The sequence below is a fragment of the Lissotriton vulgaris genome, chromosome 6, assembly GCF_964263255.1.
Source record: "Lissotriton vulgaris chromosome 6, aLisVul1.2, whole genome shotgun sequence".
Lineage (NCBI taxonomy): Eukaryota > Metazoa > Chordata > Amphibia > Caudata > Salamandridae > Lissotriton > Lissotriton vulgaris.
The window spans coordinates 785,334,977-785,355,991 of NC_141694.1; the positions used below are offsets into that span (position 1 = coordinate 785,334,977).

A 21,015-nucleotide genomic window follows, 5' to 3' on the forward strand; every position below is an offset into this window, starting at 1 on the left:
TTTTTTTGGGGTGGATAGGAAGGCCAAACAAAAGAAAGGTGTAGGCGCATTTTCACCTCCAATTCATTATAAATTTAGAAACTTTAACCGCAACCATAAGCCAATTCTGCTACTACTCCTCTTTCATGTATTCCATCTTTGCAGCCACAGGCCCGCTCGTCTCCATAGAAACTAATGATAAGTGATTTGTACATTCTAATGGCGTTTTAGGGCAATTGTATTTAGGTAGGCGAAGAGCTGATGCTTAGATTTTTTTTGTTGTTGTAAATCTAGTGCTTCAGAATAGCACGATGATCAATGTAGGAGGCAATAATCAAAATATTTAGAGTAGGCCCCAGACTTGTCTTTTCAAACATTTGTCTGTTTCCATCCTTGATACCCTCATAATTTATTCATTATGCCATCTAATTTGAAGATGGTATGCACCCTTTTTTGTTTACAGTTTTTGTTTTTAAAAAACGCCTTTAGTTGGTATTGGTGAAACTGAAGTCCCTTTCGAATGACATCAGTAGACTCGACAGAGTAGGTGATAAATCAAGCAATGATAAAGCCTTAAAAGAGTGACACTTCACTTGCATGTTTTGGTAAACGTTGTTCCATCCGCTTGTTTGCACTAGATATTGGTGTATGAAACTAGGTAATTTTCCTTAGTGATGTATAAAATTACAGTCCAAGTTGAAATAGACGTTGATAGAAAGAGTCCATTTACATTGGTATTAAATGTCTGCTTGGGACTATCGTTTCCACACTGTGTGCTCTCTGGCCGTAATTGTCTCTTCCTCTAATTTACAACGTGTTTTTAATTTTCCAACAGAACAAAACTCCTCTTGTGAACGAAAGCTTGAAGAAGTTTTTAAATACAAAAGATGGTAAGGTCTGCAATTTTTTAGGAGAGGCTTTGTTACCAGCTGTGAGCTAAAAAGTTAACTTCAAACATTAGAGTAGTTGACAACAGGTATACTTTTGACTTTGGGCTAGTAAGATATTCTTGTTTCTTTGCCATAAAGTAGTTACAAGATGTAAAAAAAAAAAAAAGACCACTACCTTGGAATCCGTCCCAACTTAGGTGTGTGGTGAATTTGTTTGTGCATGCATATTGGCTTTTCTATTAGAATTATATGTTGAGAGAGTATTGGCCCCCTGCTGATCAGTCCATGACAACACCTTAATAAAACGTAAGCAATATTTGGGCTCAATGGCTCTGCTTTGCTGATATTCAGTCACAGCGTTATGACCAACATTACTACATTTCATATCTCAAATTACATTCATGCTTTCATGTTTATACAAATTTGTGGATTGCATCAGCAAATATTTTTTATCTGTTAAGTTCTTTCTAGCTCCTTCGTTTTAAATGTTGCTTTAATTTTGTATTCCTTTAGATTGTATTGTCCGTTCTTTTTAACGTTTAAGACATTGTGTTCCTAGTTTCATGTTTTAACTACTTCACATGTTTACATGCTATTGAAGTTTTGTTCTTATGCTGACGTAGTAGCACCCTAATATGCTGCCAGTGGACCACCAGCTCGCCGTACAGGATTATGGGTCATTCACTTGCATTATGCTGAGAGTGGTTTACCTTAGCAGCAAGGCTGCTGCTTTTCACAGTACGAGCGCTAGTTATAATCCTAAAATATAGAATCTAGCCTCTCCAAGGAGCAGGGTAATTGAATGTCTGAAGGATTATGAATAAGAAGACCATTGTGAAGATCGCTAGAAACTTTACAAGGAAGATTTGAAACTAAAATTCCAATTTCCTTTTAAAAAGATCCTCTGTCTGAGTGAAGCTCAAAAATGTTAATTGCTACAAACTCCGAAAAATATTTGGTAATGTGAACTGTTTAAGATGCTTACTCATATCAGTTTGCAGCTCCTACCACTAACTTTGCTCACTCAGTCTAGGTGCATAATGCTAGATGTGAAAGATGCTCGCAGCATATAGTGAAATCATAGAGCCAGTTCACAGAATTGAAATGGAATGCAAGTGTAAGATTTTATACTTTATGTGAATTGAGCTAAATGTATTGTAAACAATTGTAGTAAGCTAAAAGAATCTTTAGAAAGCACAACATCAGCAGGACTTGCATGTTTTCATCATCAAGCCAATCACTCTTAGTAAGGCAGTAACAGAGGACAGTGTTAAGCATTTGATGTACACACTCAGTCAGCAAATGAAATCACACACTCAAGAACTGAACTCTAGGCCAATTGTTTTTGTATAAAAAATATACTGTTGTTTTACCGGTTGGTGGCTGCTGGCAAGCAAGCCACTGGGTTGTGGGAGCAAAGCTCCGAGGGTTTAGGTCAGGGCAAATGTGAAAACAAAGAAGCACAAAAGGTGCACCCTCAGCAGCACTGGGGCAGCCGGGTGCAGAGTGCTGTTTCGACGTCAGGCGCCCTGTTGTTTTTAATGGAGAACCTCTGGTTTGCAAAAGCACTGCAGGCAGGGAGACGAAGGACTTCTGGGTGCAGCTACCACTTCGAGAGGTAAGTTGGGAAGTTAAGGGTTGGTTAGGCACCGTTGGTTTGGGCACACAAGGCCGTGGGGCGTCTGGTGCAGTGGTGCCTTTGGGGTCGGATCTTCTTACCAGCTCCTGGTCACGGGTAGGGGGGGCCTTCTGGATTGAGACTGCAGGCGTCGGCTGGAGGCTTGAGGCAGGTCAGGGGTTGCTGGATTTCAGGTCAGGATCACTGGGGTGACCTCCTCGTGGGGTTTTTCCACTCAAGCTCGGGCCGGATTCGGCTGGTGCAGAGTGGGCTGGAGTCTCCGGCTGCTGCCAGAGGTTGCTGTTGATCAAATACGGTATTCATGGGTGAAGCAGTCTTTGGAAGGGAAGGCAGGCAGATCCTCCGGGGTTTTTGAGGTTGCAGGCTGCAGGACACACCGGGATTTCGCAGGAGCAGGTTTGAGGAGAGACAGGCCTGTAGGGCTGGGGCCAAGTCAGTGGGCGTCTTCCTCTTGTTAGCTGGCTACACGGCTGTTCGGTCCTTCTTCTTTTTTCTTTGTGTCGTTTCTGGATCTGAAGAAGCAAGGGTCAGGGTGCCCCCTAAGTATTAGATTTAGGGGCGTTACAAGTAGGTAAATGGCAGGGACCAATGGGTCCCTTCCCTAGGGTGCGTACACCCCCTATTGTGTCACCCTCCAGTGGGAGGGGGCACAAGCCTGACCCTGGTTGGTTGGGTCCCCCCATTCTCAAGATGGTGGGGACTCGGAGTTGTGCTTCACCTCGCCTCCCCCACCTGAGTGGTGGAGTTGGCAGAGGTGGGCACACCTGTCTCCCTCACTTGTTTTTCACACAGGTTCTCCCACCCAGAGTGGGGTGCAGAACCAGTGGAGACCAGTTCCTGAAAGCAGCAAGTGGTCTGGGGAAGCTCACAAAGGCGGCATGCCTTTGAAGCTTCCCCTTCGTGAACCCTGCCCATCCTGGGGGTGGAGACTTGGCACCTCATCCCAGGATGTGCATTGTCTCAGGCCCCCGAGAGCAGCAGGCTCTCGACCCAGGGGTCCAGAAACATGTCTGTTGATGGCAGCCTAAGCAGCCACTCAGTTGGGACATTAGAGATGAGTTTCGTTTTCAGGGGGCATCTCTGAGATGCCCCAGTGTGCATTTTTCATTAAATCCCACACTGGCATCAATTGTGGGTTTAATGTAATGAGAAGTTTGATTCCAAACTTCCCAGTTTTCAGTGTAGCCAATATGGTGCTGTGTAGTTCGTAATGACTAACTCAGAGCACCATAAACTCTTAATGGAAGCACTGCACTTACAATGTCTAAGAGTGGACTTAGACACTGTAGGGGTAGAGGGCTCATGCACCTGTACGCTTACCACTGGTATAGTGCACCCAACTAGAGGGGCGACTGATCTATGCCAGGACAGTGGGTTGTTTTGGCATGACACACATGGATGTGTGCCATGTCGACTCTTTACTTTGTTCTGCACCAAAACATGCAGCCTGCAAAGACAGTGTGTGAGTGTCGTGGTACAGGACCTCTAAGGGTGGCACAGGAAGTGCTGCAGCCCTTAGAGGCCTTCTCTGGTCACAGGGCCCTGGGTACCTGTAGTACCAGGGGCTGACTTGTGTCCAGAGATGCCAATTGGGTTTAGTTTTGGGGAAAGAAAACAGGCCCTGGAAACCTGATTGGCAGGGACCCAGGGCACACCAAGTAAAAGTGCATCAGTAGTCTGGCAAAAAGTGGGGGTGGGGGGTACTTCAACAGAAACCCACTTTCCTACAAATAGTCTTGAACATATTGCCTTTTTATGAAGGCACCGGGTTAAAGACCCGTGTTAGTCATTTAATAAATGAAAACTTTGTTTTCTTTTGTGCCATGTGAGGTTACCCCAGCTCATGCACTTTCCAAGGGAAAGACAACTCCTAGGGCACTATTTCTGTTTAATGCTCCTCTTGCCATTACTCTTTCAGTACATATTTCTTATTATCGAGCTGCTCATTACAATCGTCAAACAGGAAATAAAACATTTGATGTTCGAAAATAGCCAGCTTTACATATTTAACAGAAGTTGCAGCATTTGCTTTCTGCACTTCTGGCGTTAGAGGTGTTAGATAAATATTGTGAAATTGTATCACTACCTCTGAATAATATGAAAATGTTACATTTATATTTGGACACTGAAAGTCACTTTTACGCCTTGGGTTTGACGGTGCAGTTGTGACATAGGGTTCTTGTTTTTAACAGTGGCATAACAATAGCCACAGCAATGCGGGGGAGGGGGGGCTGAGGGAGGCCCTGAGCTCCACCAATGGGCCTGAGATCGCCTGACTGGGTGCAGAGCATGGGATGGCCTCTTCCACGCGTTTGGCAGGGCGGACCCCACAAGTTTCCAAAGAGAGAGGGGCGACGCAGTCAGCAGTATAAGTGGTTCAGCAGGAATCCCCAGTGCTGGTTGAACCCTCTCCGGTGTTGGATGGATCTGGGCCAGCTCAACGTTAACCTGCTCCAGTTCCTCATCCATCTGAGCCGGCGCCGCCTCCACCAGTACCGGTGTTGAAATTGTTTTTGTCTATGCATCCTACCTCTGAGAGTTTGGTGGTGCAAGTGTCCTGCTGTTCAAAGTTGACACCTGGTTCTTTTCCTATGACTCCTGCTGATAGGGAGCCTAAATGAATGGAGCAATCAGCAAAGAAGTTATTCTCCTCTGGTAGCATGGTTCTGAAGTCTACCAATGCAATATGTCTGTTGGGACATTATATCCATGCATTGAAGGAGTCAGCCAAGGAAGTGGTTCCGAAATTGCCTGGTGATCTTCAAGGACATTTCTCGTAGTTGCTTAATGACAGCCAGGCTGCTGCCCACCAAGTAATTCAATCTGGATTTTGCACTCCTATAGGTATTTAACTATGTCAAAAGAGCAATCATCTCTATCCTTTTCAAATGTTGAAAAAAGGTGGCAAAAAGTGCACACTGTTGGGCATTTGGTCGCTGATGGCGTAACACGTGTGAGACTACGACACATCTATCACCTACTTGATTCCACAAGGGGGTGCCTTTCAATTGAATAACTCAGATCGAGACAATTGCCCTTCCAATATAGCTAACCGTGTGCACTGTTTGGCGCCTTTTTTCAACATCTGAAAAGGATAGAGATGATTGCTCTTTTGACATAGTTAATACACCTTTAGGAGCCCATTTGTAAGTCCCTTTCGGTGTTTTTAAACTTTGAATCGTCTGGTTCAAATTAAATATTGAGCTAGCATGAAGGGACTTTTTTTTGATAATCAAGTTTATTGATTTTAAAACAGACCACAAATTTACATTGGCAGCAAAATCAAGCAGCAAGGAAGATGACACACACCTGTAAATCATTCTTCAGGATAGAGTCTGGTACGAAGTTATCACGATTCATAAAACACACACACCCCTCAGGACAATAGATTGAACCACTTACCCCAAATCTTTCCGAATAGATCAGGGCAGCCCCGGGCTTCTAAGAGGGGTTCCTCTTGAGTTGCGCACCAGTCCACACCCCGTCTCCACTTCCGTATAGTAGGGGACTTGGCCTGAGACCAGAGTGCCGGGATGTCACGTTTTGCCACCGCCACTGCAGTCCCAAGGAAGCGCTTGTCAGCCCGAGAGCCATCCAGGCCATCAAACACACTAGAATCAGGTGTAATGGGTCATGGAGAACTGTCCACCCCAGGGTCTGCGTAAGTTCCAGTTCCACATCCGCCCAGAATGGTGCAAGGACAGGGCATTACCAGATCATGTGATAAGTCAGCTGGGGCGTGATTGCATCGTGTACAGGTTAGGGAGGGCCGCAGTCGGGCTCTATATAGACGCGCAGGGGTAAGGAATGATATGTGTAAATAGTAGAGTTGGATTACACACAATTTGGAGGAGGTCGTCAAGGTCTTGGGGCCATAAGAGTGTCTCTCCAGTCCGCATCCTCTAATGGGCCCAATCAACCCTCCCAGCGGGCACGCAGTGAATCTGGGGTTGCGGGTCATTGTTCACGAGGGAGCGATAAATCCTCAACACCCCTCCTCTACCTAGGTTCCCCATCATCATTTAGGTATCGAGGGGAATATTCAGGGAGGAAGGTGGGCGACGGACTGTGCACCCTGAGGGCATGCCTAAGCTGTAGGTATTTGTAAAATTGGGAGGAATGGAGGGAGAAGCGCTGCTGCAAGTCTCCAAAGGTTCTGATGTGGTCCCCAACCCAGACGTCCCCAAGAAGCAAGATCCCAATGTGGTCCCTCCGACTGAAGTCCCGGAGAGTCGAGGCCTCCCGCAGCAAAGATTCATGCCATAGGGGTGTCTGTTGGGCAAGTTTCCCATCCTATTTCGTGTGGTGCAAGGCAGTGTTCCAAGCCAGTAGGACCGTCCTAGTGATGGGGGCGGAGGACTTGTGGTATGGGGGCCCCATACAAGCAGGCTTGGAGTTGTGGAAAGTCATCGATCGGTGCTCCACATGGTATGGCCGATCGGACCAGCCGCCTGCGAACCAGTCATGAACCACGATGAGTCTTGTGGCCAGATAGAAAAGGTGAAGATTGGTCACACCCATGCCCCCGTCATAAGGAGGTATGCGGCAGTGTGCCAGGGACATTTGCGGTCCCCCCCCCCCCCCCCCCCCCCTCCCCATAAAAACCAGGTAAGTAAATCGTTGATCTCATAGAACTAGCTCCCCGGGAGGTGAAAGGTTATATTTTGTAGAATATATAAACAAGCACTGGCGTTGCCAATAGGTTTCGCATTTGGAAAGTTGGAGCTATTGGTTTTGTAAATGACATTTTATATTTATATGTTGTTATTGACAATGCCAATAACGATATATAAATATGAAATGTCATTTACAAAAGCAATAGCTCCAACTTTCCAAATGCGAAACCTATTGGCAACGCCAGTGCTTTTTTTTTGGTTGACTTCGTGCCGTGTTTCCTGACGCAGTTTATAGAGCAGAGTTCGGGTCACAGCGAGGGTAGACTATAGACGGTGTGGGCTCCACGTGACCAACAAGAACACTGCCCCCAGCCGGCCGCGAACCTGCGCTTATACGCGATGAAAGCCGCCCGACACCCTTAATAAAAGTTGGCGATGGCATCTGAAATCCCCATTTTACGCGTGGGGATTTCTTTTCCACTCACTTCAAAAACGGCCCACGGGAAAGCAGTCTCCGCTGCAGCGGTTTAGGCGGATCCACAGAACCCAGGCTGCGAGTGCATTGTTTAAGTGTGTTTGCGTCAGTACATTCCTCTGTGCTTAAAACAAATAGAACACCGGGCATAACGAATTGAGGCTAGTAGCAAGGTAATGTGTGCAGTACCATGGGTTTGTTTTACCACAGTAAGCTTGGTCACTGACAGATAACACAAAACAGAACCTTGAACCCACCCAAGAAACTGCACCTTACCGCAGCCTTACAGAATAATGGAAGTTAAAGAAAATGCACGGTAGGAAACCGGCGTGCTCATTTTGGTATCAAAGCTGAAGCGGGGCATAATTCACGTGCAGTTGCCACCTTCTTAACCACCCCCGCAAAAAAAAAATATACAGGCCAGGAGTCTTCATGCAGGCTACAGTGCTTCTACATTAAAAAAAAATATCAATTGTGTATTTTAGACCACGCTTGCATTGATTGGGTGAGGGATTGGCAGTTTCTCCAACACTGCTACCTGGCCGCTTGTGTGTCATTTGTCTATATATAAAAATGTAAGATTTAGCAAAGTCAGAACAACGTCAGACCTGTTGGTGTTGCCAGTGCTTGTTTCGTGTGCATGTAGTAAATGGCGATTGCCGGCCCACCCCATGTATTTTAGGTAGTGTGAAGTCCTTGCGCCTGTTTTCTGCTGGGTGCCACCAACTCGAACAGTGCCACTGTTTTTTCAAGGTGAAACACTATAATCGAGGCGAAAGTAGAGTTTTACAGCGACAAGTGAAATGCATGTAAAGAATGCCTACATCTGTTGCTGACATATCTGCGTACCGGCATCAAGATATAAATTAGAACGGAAGTTCCACAGGTCTCTTAAACACAGGTGCATTCACATTTTAGCCTCTTGCACTCTTACATGTAGGCAGTTACGCCCACACCAGGCCTCGCGTCTTTTCTTTTCCTGTCCTCCTTTATCCTCTGTTCTCTCGTTTCCTTAGTTGTGTGACCAGAGAAGCTTTCTGAATATCATGTGACCAAAAGTATATATATGAGTCGTTTCTCCCCAATTATATTACTATGTCCTCAGATCATTGATACGTTCTATTATTGCTTCTCTGGACATCTGTTTTGTATTGAAAACAATAACAAATTGAAATGAATAGCACTGCTGCATTCAATATGTCTGCACCTGTGATCTGCATTTTAACGATGTAAGTCAAAACGAAGAAGACCATTTCATATCTGAAAGATTATATTTTTATTTACCCCTACGGTTGTCATCATGCTTCACAAAAAAGTGCGGACGACGCAGTGCTCATAGGGGAAAAAATTGTGAACAATAAAATTTGACTCTGGGACGGCCTCTGTTTTCACACCGTTGAAACGTTCAATCCAAATCATGTTCCTTCTTGTAATTAATTATATGAAGGACAATCTCAGAGTTAGTGTCGATTTTTCAGTCCAAAATATAAATCAAATTGTCTCTCAAGGCAGATCAACTTTGGTTTAACCCAACCCCCTCCCCCTCAATATTGGATCCATTACCCAGTCTGCGTGGAAGACTGGTGGTAATCCGGTGAAGTGTTCCGGTTTCTGTTGCGATCCGTGGGCAGAGAGGTTTGGACGCAGCTTTGAGAATTGACGAAGGATTGGTCCTTCTCGAACCGTGAACCCTGAAGTGACACTTGGTTGGACAATCTGGCTAATGAATGTATCCAGTATGGAGGCATTAAACCAAACGGTTGATCTGTCCTGAGGACAACCATTTGAGTTTGATTATAGGTTGTCACCAACTATGGGATTGACGTTCATGTAATACAAAAAGAACAACATTTGGATTGAACTGTGTGAAAGCGGGGTACATCCCCGAGATGTAGATATGTTTTTCGTATTTTACTGTTCAGACAATGAATCCACCTTTGAGCGCAGTGCCGAAGGCAATTTTTTGGAAAGCGCAAACACGTTCAGAATTAATAAGAATTTAATATTTTGCGTAAGAAAGGGACATGTTAGTTTTGATTTACAACATTAAATAATATGCCGGTCATAGGTGGAAACACATGGAATACCGATATGCTTAAACAAGGCCCACCGAACTTCTGTTCTAATTTATATGCCATGCCTGTGAAACCTGCAGCATGAGCCATTGGTGCGTGTCTGACATCCTGTACTGTGTATTGGACACGACGTGATATATATTTGTTTTTACAACTTGTGTGTGCTGTATGGGAGTCGGAAGTGGTCCCAGAGTGATGCTGCGGCCTGCGCCGGACCCTAGGAGCCAGCACCCTGCCTAATGGCAGGCTTGGGCATTCGTACTTTTATCTTAACGTCTTCCTGCTGCAGTTTGAGCACGGTTCGCTGGCCAGTTGGCACCTCCCTCTTATGACAACAGCAGGGAGTCATTAATGCTTAATTAGCACCTACAGTGGAATGTACTGACCCCCGCGGCCCACTGGGTTTGGAGAATGTGAATTTCGCGAGGGGTTAAAGATGAGAAATAAAGACGGGGTGCGAGAAGTATGGAAAGAACCAAACCAGTTTTACATTAGAAAAAAACTATTGTGAGAGGAAGATGAAGGAAACAAAGATAAGGAGAGGAAATGGATACACAAAGATGGAAAGGGACAGAAGGAATGAAGAGGAAAAGAAAGAGGAGATAGAGAGATTTTCTCATTTCCAGTTTCAAGTCTGATGTCCGCTGCGCTCCGTCCGACAAAATATAAACCCTAGCTGATATGACGGAGCACAAGCACCAGGCAGGCAGATGCGCGGAGGGAAGCCGGATGGGGGCGGGGGTTTCTGTGTTTACGATAAGGATAGGATAAGGAAAGGTGTGCAGCAGAAAATGACGAGAGAAGTGCGTGGAAATTAAGGAAACGAGCAATGGCATCATACCGAGAGTCAAGCATGGAATTCTAAGCTCCTGACACCAACAGACTTGCAACGATTAAACTACGGGTAGGGAGGCAAGGAAAGCTGGATGGGGGCGGGAGAGCCTGGCGGGGGGGGGCGGGAATGCGTGCGAGGGGAGAAGTGTGGCAGGCAGATGCGCGGAGGGAAGCCGGATGGGGGCGGGAGAGCCTGGTGGGGGCAGGCGGATTAGGGAGATGCTCGTGCTTGTGTGGTCACGTGACCCGCTTTTGTGGTCACGTGACCTCACATGCACTGTGAAGAAACCGCAGTGGTTTCACTAGTCGATCAAGCCCTTGAATTTTCGCCTATTACATTCGCAAGCGAATGATAATAGGCGAAACCTAAAAACGGGGGAGAACCATCATTTTAAAAAGGGCACTTCTGCCAAGGGGATTAAGAGGAAGGGATTGCCATCGCTTGAGGTCCGCCTTGGCCTTGGTAGCCAGGGGCGTAATATTTAGAGGCCCATTCAAGTTCTGGAAGCAGGGCAACTCAGACCCCCAGATATTTGAAGGACTGCCTACCCAGAGGAATGGTCTTTTGCCAATCGAAGCAGGCACAGAACGGGTGGTGGGGAACCAGAGTGGACTTCACCGGGTTGAGCCGAAGGCCAGAGACCCGTTCAAGCAAGCAGCAAGGAAGATGACAGACACCTGTAAATCATTCTTCAGGATAGAGTCTGGTACGAAGTTATCACGATTCATAAAACACACACACCCCTCAGGACAATAGATTGAACCACTTACCCCAAATCTTTCCGAATAGATCAGGACAGCTCCACTTCCGTATAGTAGGGGACTTGGCCTGAGACCAGAGTGCCGGGATGTCACGTTTTGCCACCGCCACTGCAGTCCCAAGGAAGCGCTTGTCAGCCCGAGAGCCATCCAGGCCATCAAACACACTAGAATCGGGTGTAATGGGTCGTGGGGAACTGTCCACCCCAGGGTCTGCGTAAGTTCCAGTTCCACATCCGCCCAGAATGGTGCAAGGACAGGGCATTACCAGATCATGTGATAAAAGTAAGCTGGGGCGTGATTGCATCGTGTACAGGTTAGGGAGGGCCGCAGTCGGGCTCTATATAGACGCGCAGGGGTAAGGAATGATATGTGTAAATAGTAGAGTTGGATTACACACAATTTGGAGGAGGTCGTCAAGGTCTTGGGGCCATAAGAGTGTCTCTCCAGTCCGCATCCTCTAATGGGCCCAATCAACCCTCCCAGCGGGCACGCAGTGAATCTGGGGTTGCGGGCCATTGTTCACGAGGGAGCGATAAATCCTCAACACCCCTCCTCTACCTAGGTTCCCCATCATCATTTAGGTATCGAGGGGAATATTCAGGGAGGAAGGTGGGCGACGGAATGTGCACCCTGAGGGCATGCCTAAGCTGTAGGTATTTGTAAAATTGGGAGGAATGGAGGGAGAAGCGCTGCTGCAAGTCTGCAAAGGTTCTGATGTGGTCCCCAACCCAGACGTCCCCAAGAAGCAAGATCCCAATGTGGGTCCTCCGACGGAAGTCCCGGAGAGTCGAGGCCTCCCGCAGCAAAGATTCATGCCATAGGGGTGTCTGTTGGGTAAGTTTCCCATCCTATTTCGTGTGGTGCAAGGCAGTGTTCCAAGCCAGTAGGACCGTCCTAGTGATGGGGGCGGAGGACTTGTGGTATGGGGGCCCCATACAAGCAGGCTTGGAGTTGTGGAAAGTCATCGATCGGTGCTCCACATGGTATGGCCGATCAGACCAGCCGCCTGCGAACCAGTCATGAACCACGATGAGTCTTGTGGCCAGATAGAAAAGGTGAAGATTGGTCACACCCATGCCCCCGTCATAAGGAGGTATGCGGCAGTGTGCCAGGGACATTTGCGGTCTCCCCCCCCCCCCCCCCCATAAAAACCAGGTAAGTAAGTCGTTGATCTCATGGAACTAGCTCCCCGGGAGGGGAAAGGTTATATTTTGTAGAATATATAAACAAGCACTGGCGTTGCCAATAGGTTTCGCATTTGGAAAGTTGGAGCTATTGGTTTTGTAAATGACATTTTATATTTATATATTGTTATTGACAATGCCAATAACGATATACAAATATAAAATGTCATTTACAAAAGCAATAGCTCCAACTTTCCAAATGCGAAACCTATTGGCAACGCCTGTGCTTTTTTTTTGGTTGACTTCGTGCCGTGTTTCCTGACGCAGTTTATAGAGCAGAGTTCGAGTCACAGCGAGGGTAGACTATAGACGGTGTGGGCTCCACGTGACCAACAAGAACACTGCCCCCAGCCGGCCGCGAACCTGCGCTTATACGCGATGAAAGCCGCCCGACACCCTTAATAAAAGTTGGCGATGGCATCTGAAATCCCCATTTTACGCCTGGGGATTTCTTTTCCACTCACTTCAAAAACGGCCCACGGGAAAGCAGTCTCCGCTGCAGCGGTTTAGGCGGATCCACAGAACCCAGGCTGCGAGTGCATTGTTTAAGTGTGTTTGCGTCAGTACATTCCTCTGTGCTTAAAACAAATAGAACACCGGGCATAACGAATTGAGGCTAGTAGCAAGGTAATGTGTGCAGTGCCATGGGTTTGTTTTACCACAGTAAGCTTGGTCACTGACAGATAACACAAAACAGAACCTTGAACCCACCCAAGAAACTGCTCCTTACCGCAGCCTTACAGAATAATGGAAGTTAAAGAAAATGCACGGTAGGAAACCGGCGTGCTCATTTTGGTATCAAAGCTGAAGCGGGGCATAATTCACGTGCAGTTGCCACCTTCATAACCACCCCCGCAAAAAAAAATATACAGGCCAGGAGTCTTCATGCAGGCTACAGTGCTTCTACATTACAAAAAAATATCAATTGTGTATTTTAGACCACGCTTGCATTGATTGGGTGAGGGATTGGCAGTTTCTCCAACACTGCTACCTGGCCGCTTGTGTGTCATTTGTCTATATATAAAAATGTAAGATTTAGCAAAGTCAGAACAACGTCAGACCTGTTGGTGTTGCCAGTGCTTGTTTCGTGTGCATGTAGTAAATGGCGATTGCCGGCCCACCCCATGTATTTTAGGTAGTGTGAAGTCCTTGCGCCTGTTTTCTGCTGGGTGCCACCAACTCTAACAGTGCCACTGTTTTTTCAAGGTGAAACACTATAATCGAGGCGAAAGTAGAGTTTTACAGCGACAAGTGAAATGCATGTAAAGAATGCCTACATCTGTTGCTGACATATCTGCGTACCGGCATCAAGATATAAATTAGAACGGAAGTTCCACAGGTCTCTTAAACACAGGTGCATTCACATTTTAGCCTCTTGCACTCTTACATGTAGGCAGTTACGCCCACACCAGGCCTCGCGTCTTTTCTTTTCCTGTCCTCCTTTATCCTCTGTTCTCTCGTTTCCTTAGTTGTGTGACCAGAGAAGCTTTCTGAATATCATGTGACCAAAAGTATATGTATGAGTCGTTTCTCCCCAATTATATTACTATGTCCTCAGATCATTGATACGTTCTATTATTGCTTCTCTGGACATCTGTTTTGTATTGAAAACAATAACAAATTGAAATGAATAGCACTGCTGCATTCAATATGTCTGCACCTGTGATCTGCATTTTAACGATGTAAGTCAAAACGAAGAAGACCATTTCATATCTGAAAGATTATATTCTTATTTACCCCTACGGTTGTCATCATGCTTCACAAAAAAGTGCAGACGACGCAGTGCTCATAGGGGAAAAAATTGTGAACAATAAAATTTGACTCTGGGACGGCCTCTGTTTTCACACCGTTGAAACGTTCAATCCAAATCATGTTCCTTCTTGTAATTAAATATATGAAGGACAATCTCAGAGTTAGTGTCGATTTTTCAGTCCAAAATATAAATCAAATTGTCTCTCAAGGCAGATCAACTTTGGTTTAACCCAACCCCCTCCCCCTCAATATTGGATCCATTACCCAGTCTGCGTGGAAGACTGGTGGTAATCCGGTGAAGTGTTCCGGTTTCTGTTGCGATCCGTGGGCAGAGAGGTTTGGACGCAGCTTTGAGAATGGACGAAGGATTGGTCCTTCTCGAACCGTGAACCCTGAAGTGACACTTGGTTGGACAATCTGGCTAATGAATGTATCCAGTATGGAGGCATTAAACCAAACGGTTGATCTGTCCTGAGGACAACCATTTGAGTTTGATTATAGGTTGTCACCAACTATGGGATTGACGTTCATGTAATACAAAAAGAACAACATTTGGATTGAACTGTGTGAAAGCGGGGTACATCCCCGAGATGTACATATGTGTTTCGTATTTTACTGTTCAGACAATGAATCCACCTTTGAGCGCAGTGCCGAAGGCAATTTTTTGGAAAGCGCAAACACGTTCAGAATTAATAAGAATTTAATATTTTGCGTAAGAAAGGGACATGTTAGTTTTGATTTACAACATTAAATAATATGCCGGTCATAGGTGGAAACACATGGAATACCCATATGCTTAAACAAGGCCCACCAAACTTCTGTTCTAATTTATATGCCATGCCTGTGAAACCTGCAGCATGAGCCATTGGTGCGTGTCTGACATCCTGTACTGTGTATTGGACACGACGTGATATATATTTGTTTTTACAACTTGTGTGTGCTGTATGGGAGTCGGAAGTGGTCCCAGAGTGATGCTGCAGCCTGCGCCGGACCCTAGGAGCCAGCACCCTGCCTAATGGCAGGCTTGGGCATTCATACTTTTATCTTAACGTCTTCCTGCTGCAGTTTGAGCACGGTTCGCTGGCCAGTTGGCACCTCCCTCCTCCCCTCTTATGACAACAGCAGGGAGTCATTAATGCTTAATTAGCACCTACAGTGGAATGTACTGACCCCCGCGGCCCACTGGGTTTGGAGAATGTGAATTTCGCGAGGGGTTAAAGATGAGAAATAAAGACGGGGTGCGAGAAGTATGGAAAGAACCAAACTAGTTTTACATTAGAAAAAAAGTATTGTGAGAGGAAGAGGAAGGAAACAAAGATAAGGAGAGGAAATGGATACACAAAGATGGAAAGGGACAGAAGGAATGAAGAGGAAAAGAAAGAGGAGATAGAGAGATTTTCTCATTTCCAGTTTCAAGTCTGATGTCCGCTGCGCTCCGTCCGACAAAGTATAAACCCTAGCTGATATGACGGAGCACAAGCACCAGGCAGGCAGATGCGCGGAGGGAAGCCGGATGGGGGCGGGGGTTTCTGTGTTTACGATAAGGATAGGATAAGGAAAGGTGTGCAGCAGAAAATGACGAGAGAAGTGCGTGGAAATTAAGGAAACAAGCTATGGCATCATATCGAGAGTCAAACATGGAATTCTAAGCTCCTGACACCAACAAACTTGCAACGATTAAACTACGGGTAGGGAGACAAGGGAAGCTGGATGGGGGCGGGAGAGCCTGGCGGGGGGGGCGGGAATGCGTGCGAGGAAAGAAGTGTGGCAGGCAGATGCGCGGAGGGAAGCCGGATGGGGGCGGGAGAGCCTGGTGGGGGCAGGCGGATTAGGGAGATGCTCGTGCTTGTGTGGTCACGTGACCCGCTTTTGTGGTCACGTGACCTCACATGCACTGTGAAGAAACCGCAGTGGTTTCACTAGTCGATCAAGCCCTTGAATTTTCGCCTATTACATTCGCAAGCGAATGATAATAGGCGAAACCTAAAAACGGGGGAGAACCATCATTTTAAAAAGGGCACTTCTGCCAAGGGGATTAAGAGGAAGGGATTGCCATCGCTTGAGGTCCGCCTTGGCCTTGGTAGCCAGGGGCGTAATATTTAGAGGCCCATTCAAGTTCTGGAAGCAGGGCAACTCAGACCCCCAGATATTTGAAGGACTGCCTACCCAGAGGAATGGTCTTTTGCCAATCAAAGCAGGCACAGAACGGGTGGTGGGGAACCAGAGTGGACTTCACCGGGTTGAGCCGAAGGCCAGAGACCTGTTCAAAGGCAGAAATGGCATCCAAACACTGTGGGCTGGAGTTCTCGGGCCCCCCAGGAAAAGGAGGATGTCGTCGGCGTAAAGGGCGACCTTATCGACCTGATAAGGGTCCCAAGCCCAACCCCGGATGCGGGAATCTTGGCGCATGAGAGAGGCCAGGGGCTCCATAGCTAGCGCAATTAAAAACGGTGAGAGCGGACAGCCTTGACGAGTGCCCCTCTGGATGGGGAATGCCTCCGAGAGCATGCCATTAATTAGGACCCTCGCCAAAGGACTGGAGTATAAAACACGAATGAGGTTCCGAAATTGAAGGCCGAAACCCAGCATCTCCAGCACGTCCTCCAGATAGCTCCAGTCAAAAGAATCCAATGCTTTTTCAAAATCAATGAAAAGTAGGGTCAAGTATGGAGTGACATGATGGCGGTGTGCGAGGGCAAGGTGGAGACAGCGTATGCAATGCCGGGTACCCCGTGCAGGCATAAATCCAGATTGGTCTGGGTGGACCAAGTCATGCAAGAGGGGGCGGAGACGTTAGGCCAAGGCAGTGACAAAGATTTTCCACTCGGTATTAATGAGGGAAATGGGGCGATAGTCCGCACAGGCAAGGGAAGGCAATTGTGTATTCGTAAGAACCACAATAGTTGCCACGTCAGTCTCTGGTGGAAAGGACCCTGTGTCCACCACATGTTGGAACAGATCCACTAAGTGCGGAACCAACAAGTCACTGTAGGTCGTGTAGTATTCTTGAGGATAGCCATCCAGCGTCTTACCGGAATGCAAGAGTGAAATGGCCCCATGTATCTCCTCCGGGGTAAGGGGGAGGTCCAGAGTCTCCGAGACCGCCTGGGGAAGACGAGGCTGTTGGGTCCTTGTCTCTGACAACAATGCACCCAGGGAGTCTGCCGGAGGTCATTGCGGACCTCTGAGATTATGTGATTCGCTTTGGGGTACGAGACTAGGTTATGGAGTAATTTGCCATTTTTGTCACCCCAACGGTATACGCGTGCCACTGAGGAGCGTCATAGCATGCATTTTGGCAGATTCCAGAGAGATCTGAAAGAACTCCTCGAGGAGCATTGTGAGCTGTGTGGTGTAGTCAGGGCTTTCGGCAGAAGCCTGGGCTGTTTCCACTTGTGCAGCGCGGCCCTCGAACTGCACAAGGCAGGCCGTCTGAGCCGTGCGCTTCGCGTGGATCAAGCCTCTAGCCACACCTCCTATAGTGGCCTTGCTGGCCTCCCACAATGTACCCGGCGAGGGGACTGATCCTTTATTGATCAACACGTATTGCCGCAGTTCCTGCCCGAGGGTTTCGTCGAATTCTGCATCTTGCAGAAACGAAGCGTTCATCCGCCAATTCGTACGGACTCCACCGGTGGAACTCCTGAGACGAAGGGAGACAGGGGAGTGGTCTGAGATACCTCTGGGCAAAAAACTAACCCTGGACACCAGCTGACAGTCGATGGCCGGCAACAGGAGCAGGTCAATACAGAAGTGAGTATGGTGGGCCGCCGACGTGTGAGTATATAGTTCTCTCCGGGGGTTACACACCCTCCAAGCGTCGCAGAGACCTAGGACGGACCAATCACAAAAGCGCTTAGTAGAGGCAAGACGGGACGCAGAGGGAGCACCTGTCGTGTGGCGAGGCGGTTGCATAACAGTTTTGAAGTTGCCGCAGATGACAGTCAGACCCTGAGAGAAGGTGGAGACTACTAGCTAAGACGTCGAAGGGCAGAGGGCATTGTGGCAGGGTAATGTATACACAAAAGAGATTAAGAAGATGACCCTCGATCCTGCCAGTCAAGGCTACATTGCAAAAAACACAGTTGATGGACAGAATGCAGAACAATGTCTTACATTCACCCCAGTACAAAGATCTGGGCCTAAATCCATCGATTTTTGCACTCCACACCACCCTAGGTCAGACAATGGCTATATGCAAATCAGCCTTGACCCTGTGCCTCATGGGAACAGTCCAGCCCGAACTACCAAGCCATGTCTTTCCCAGACCGGAATCAAGCATCCAAGGACCAGTTTCTGGCTATCAGCCTTCTTCAGCCTGGATAGCTTGACTCCAGTGTTGTGGAGAGCCTGGGACTCGCGTCTGAGCATACCCAGCCCACTCGGGTTGAAAATTGCAAAAAACACAGTTGATGGACAGAATGCGGAACAATGTCTTACATTCACCCCAGTACAAAGATCTGGGCCTAAATCCATCGATTTTTGCACTCCACACCACCCTAGGTCAGACAATGGCTATATGCAAATCAGCCTTGACCCTGCGCCTCATGGGAACAGTCCAGCCCGAACTACCAAGCCATGTCTTTCCCAGACCGGAATCAAGCATCCAAGGACCAGTTTCTGGCTATCAGCCTTCTTCAGCCTGGATAACTTGACTCCAGTGGTGTGGAGAGCCTGGGACTCACGTCTGAGCATACCCAGCCCACTCGGGGTGAACATTGCAAAAAACACAGTTGATTGACAGAATGCAGAACAATGTCTTGCATTCACCCCAGTACAAAGATCTGTAGAGGCCCTGTCCGTCAGTCTCGGCCTGTATCAAAGTAAAGGGGAGACAACTGCAAATCAGTATGGCCACTCCCCGGGAGCCCCGTGTGAAACCAGAATGCCAAACCCCTAACAGGCAAGGAAGGTACAATGAGTTCCCAGAAAGTGTGTTTCCTGTAGAAAGAAGATGTCGGGCACCTGGCGTTGGGCACTGCGAAGAACAGCGGTTCGCTTTATACAGTCTAGTAGGCCACTGACTTTCCACAACAAAATGTGGAGGGGTCTATTAAGGGTGGCCGTCATCAGAGTGGGTGGTGTGTGTGGAACAGTGCGGGTAAACCCAGGTCCCAAGGGAGGTAACATCCCATAGCCAGGGCGCGGGGATAGAGCTTGTGTGGTCTGATAGGTGTTGTGCTGTCATTGGTGGCGTGTGTGCATAGAAAGCGGCCATGAAAAACAAAAAGCATTGGCCCGAAGGGTGCCAAAAACAATAGACAATCGGGAGATAACGGTCTTCCCACCCCCCCTGCTACCCAATACCCCTCACAATACACTTCTGAAATTGAAGCATCTGTTGCCCTGAAAAGGAAAACAACAAAACAGAAATGCAAATAAGTCTGAGTGCCAAGCTAAAACGGTTAGCGGAGCATGAGCGTGGCAGAGATGGACCCCTCCATGGAGACGGATATGATAACTTTAACAGCTGTAGGAACAATTAAAAAACAGAATTATGGACTCTAAGCTGGTGGGCCCGAGGTGTCAGACTCCGTTGTCCTCCCCAGATCCTCGAAGTGCAGGGCTCCTTGAGTAGTCTGAGTCAGATATGGCAGGGCGCAGTGTCTCAGAGGGGTCTGGGATCCGGCTTAGATCAATCAAGGAACCATTCAGGCTGTGTGTCCCAGTCAGCCGAGGTATTTCAGAGGTAATGAGCAATTGGGACACTGCATTCGGTGATCGGGAGGCCCCACCACACCGGTCACCCTTCTTGTGGGAACCCGCATGATATCGCTGTGGCTTGGGAAGGGTCGGATGAGGTTGCGTAGGCTCCCGTCGAGCAGGGGGGGAGGCAGGACGGGTCCGGAGAGGGCGCTCCTCCGTGAGCCAAGTACAGGCCGCCTGGGGGGTATCGAAAAAGAGTGCCTTGTCTTGAAATGCAACTCTGAGTCGGGCTGGAAAGAGGAGGCCATAGTGAAGACCCAGGTTACGGAGCTTCTGTTTGACATAGTCATAAGTTGGTCGTTGGGCCTGTACCTCCTTGGTATAGTCTGGGAAAAGCATGATCTTAATATTTTGATAAACCACTAGGCCTTGTGTCCTCGCCGTTCTAAGGATAGCGTCCCTGTCCCTGTCCCTGTCCCTGTCGTTGAGGACCCTCAAGATGATGGGCTGGGATGAAGCCCCCATGGGAGGCCGTGGAGTTAGGAAGCGATGGGCACACTCGTCCGCAAACCATGGGGAGAGGAACTCCTTGTGCATCCAGGATCTCACCCAGGTCTCCACATATGTGTCCGTTTGACCCTGTTCAGCCCCCTCGGAAAATCCTATGAGGTGCAGGTTGTGCCTCCTTGACCTGTTTTCGGCGTCTTCGGCCCAACGGTGGAGTTCCGAGGTCTGAGTTTGGGGGCGGGCCACTTTGATCTTGACTTGGCTTTTATCATCTTCGACTGTGGAGATGCGCGATTTTGTCCCCGAGATCTGGGCCGTGGCGTTGCGCAGGCCCTGACGAAGGAGGGCCATGTCCACCCTTACCTGGCTAATCTTGTTCTCCACCGAGACCTGCGACACACCAATAGCTTGGAGGATAGTGGAGAGATCTCCCCCCCGCGGGGGCAGGGTTATTGGACGCACCCACCTCCAGGATCCCGGTCATTGGTGGTGTATTGGTCCATTTTCGTTTGGGTCTGTGGGGCAGTTGTCTTCAGGGCACGGTCCCTGCCCAAGAGTGTGGGGGGGGGGGCAGCCGCTGAAGGGGCAGTCAAGGGTCCCAAAGGGGGAAGGAGCCGGCACCCAGACCGTCAATACCCGGGTCTGGGCGTCCAGAC

At 48.0% G+C, this 21,015-nt stretch overlaps 1 protein-coding gene across 4 annotated transcripts in view; it reads left to right on the top strand.

Annotated features, from left to right (window-relative positions):
- CEP43 (centrosomal protein 43) overlaps positions 1-21,015 on the top strand; it is a 300,006-nt gene that overhangs the window by 81,843 nt on the left and 197,148 nt on the right. For all 4 annotated transcript variants that reach the window (XM_086926811.1, XM_086926812.1, XM_086926809.1 and 1 more), the window contains exon 4: positions 815-869. In XM_086926811.1, the coding sequence (XP_086782937.1) occupies positions 815-869 (55 nt within the window). The remainder of the gene's footprint in view (positions 1-814; positions 870-21,015) is intronic.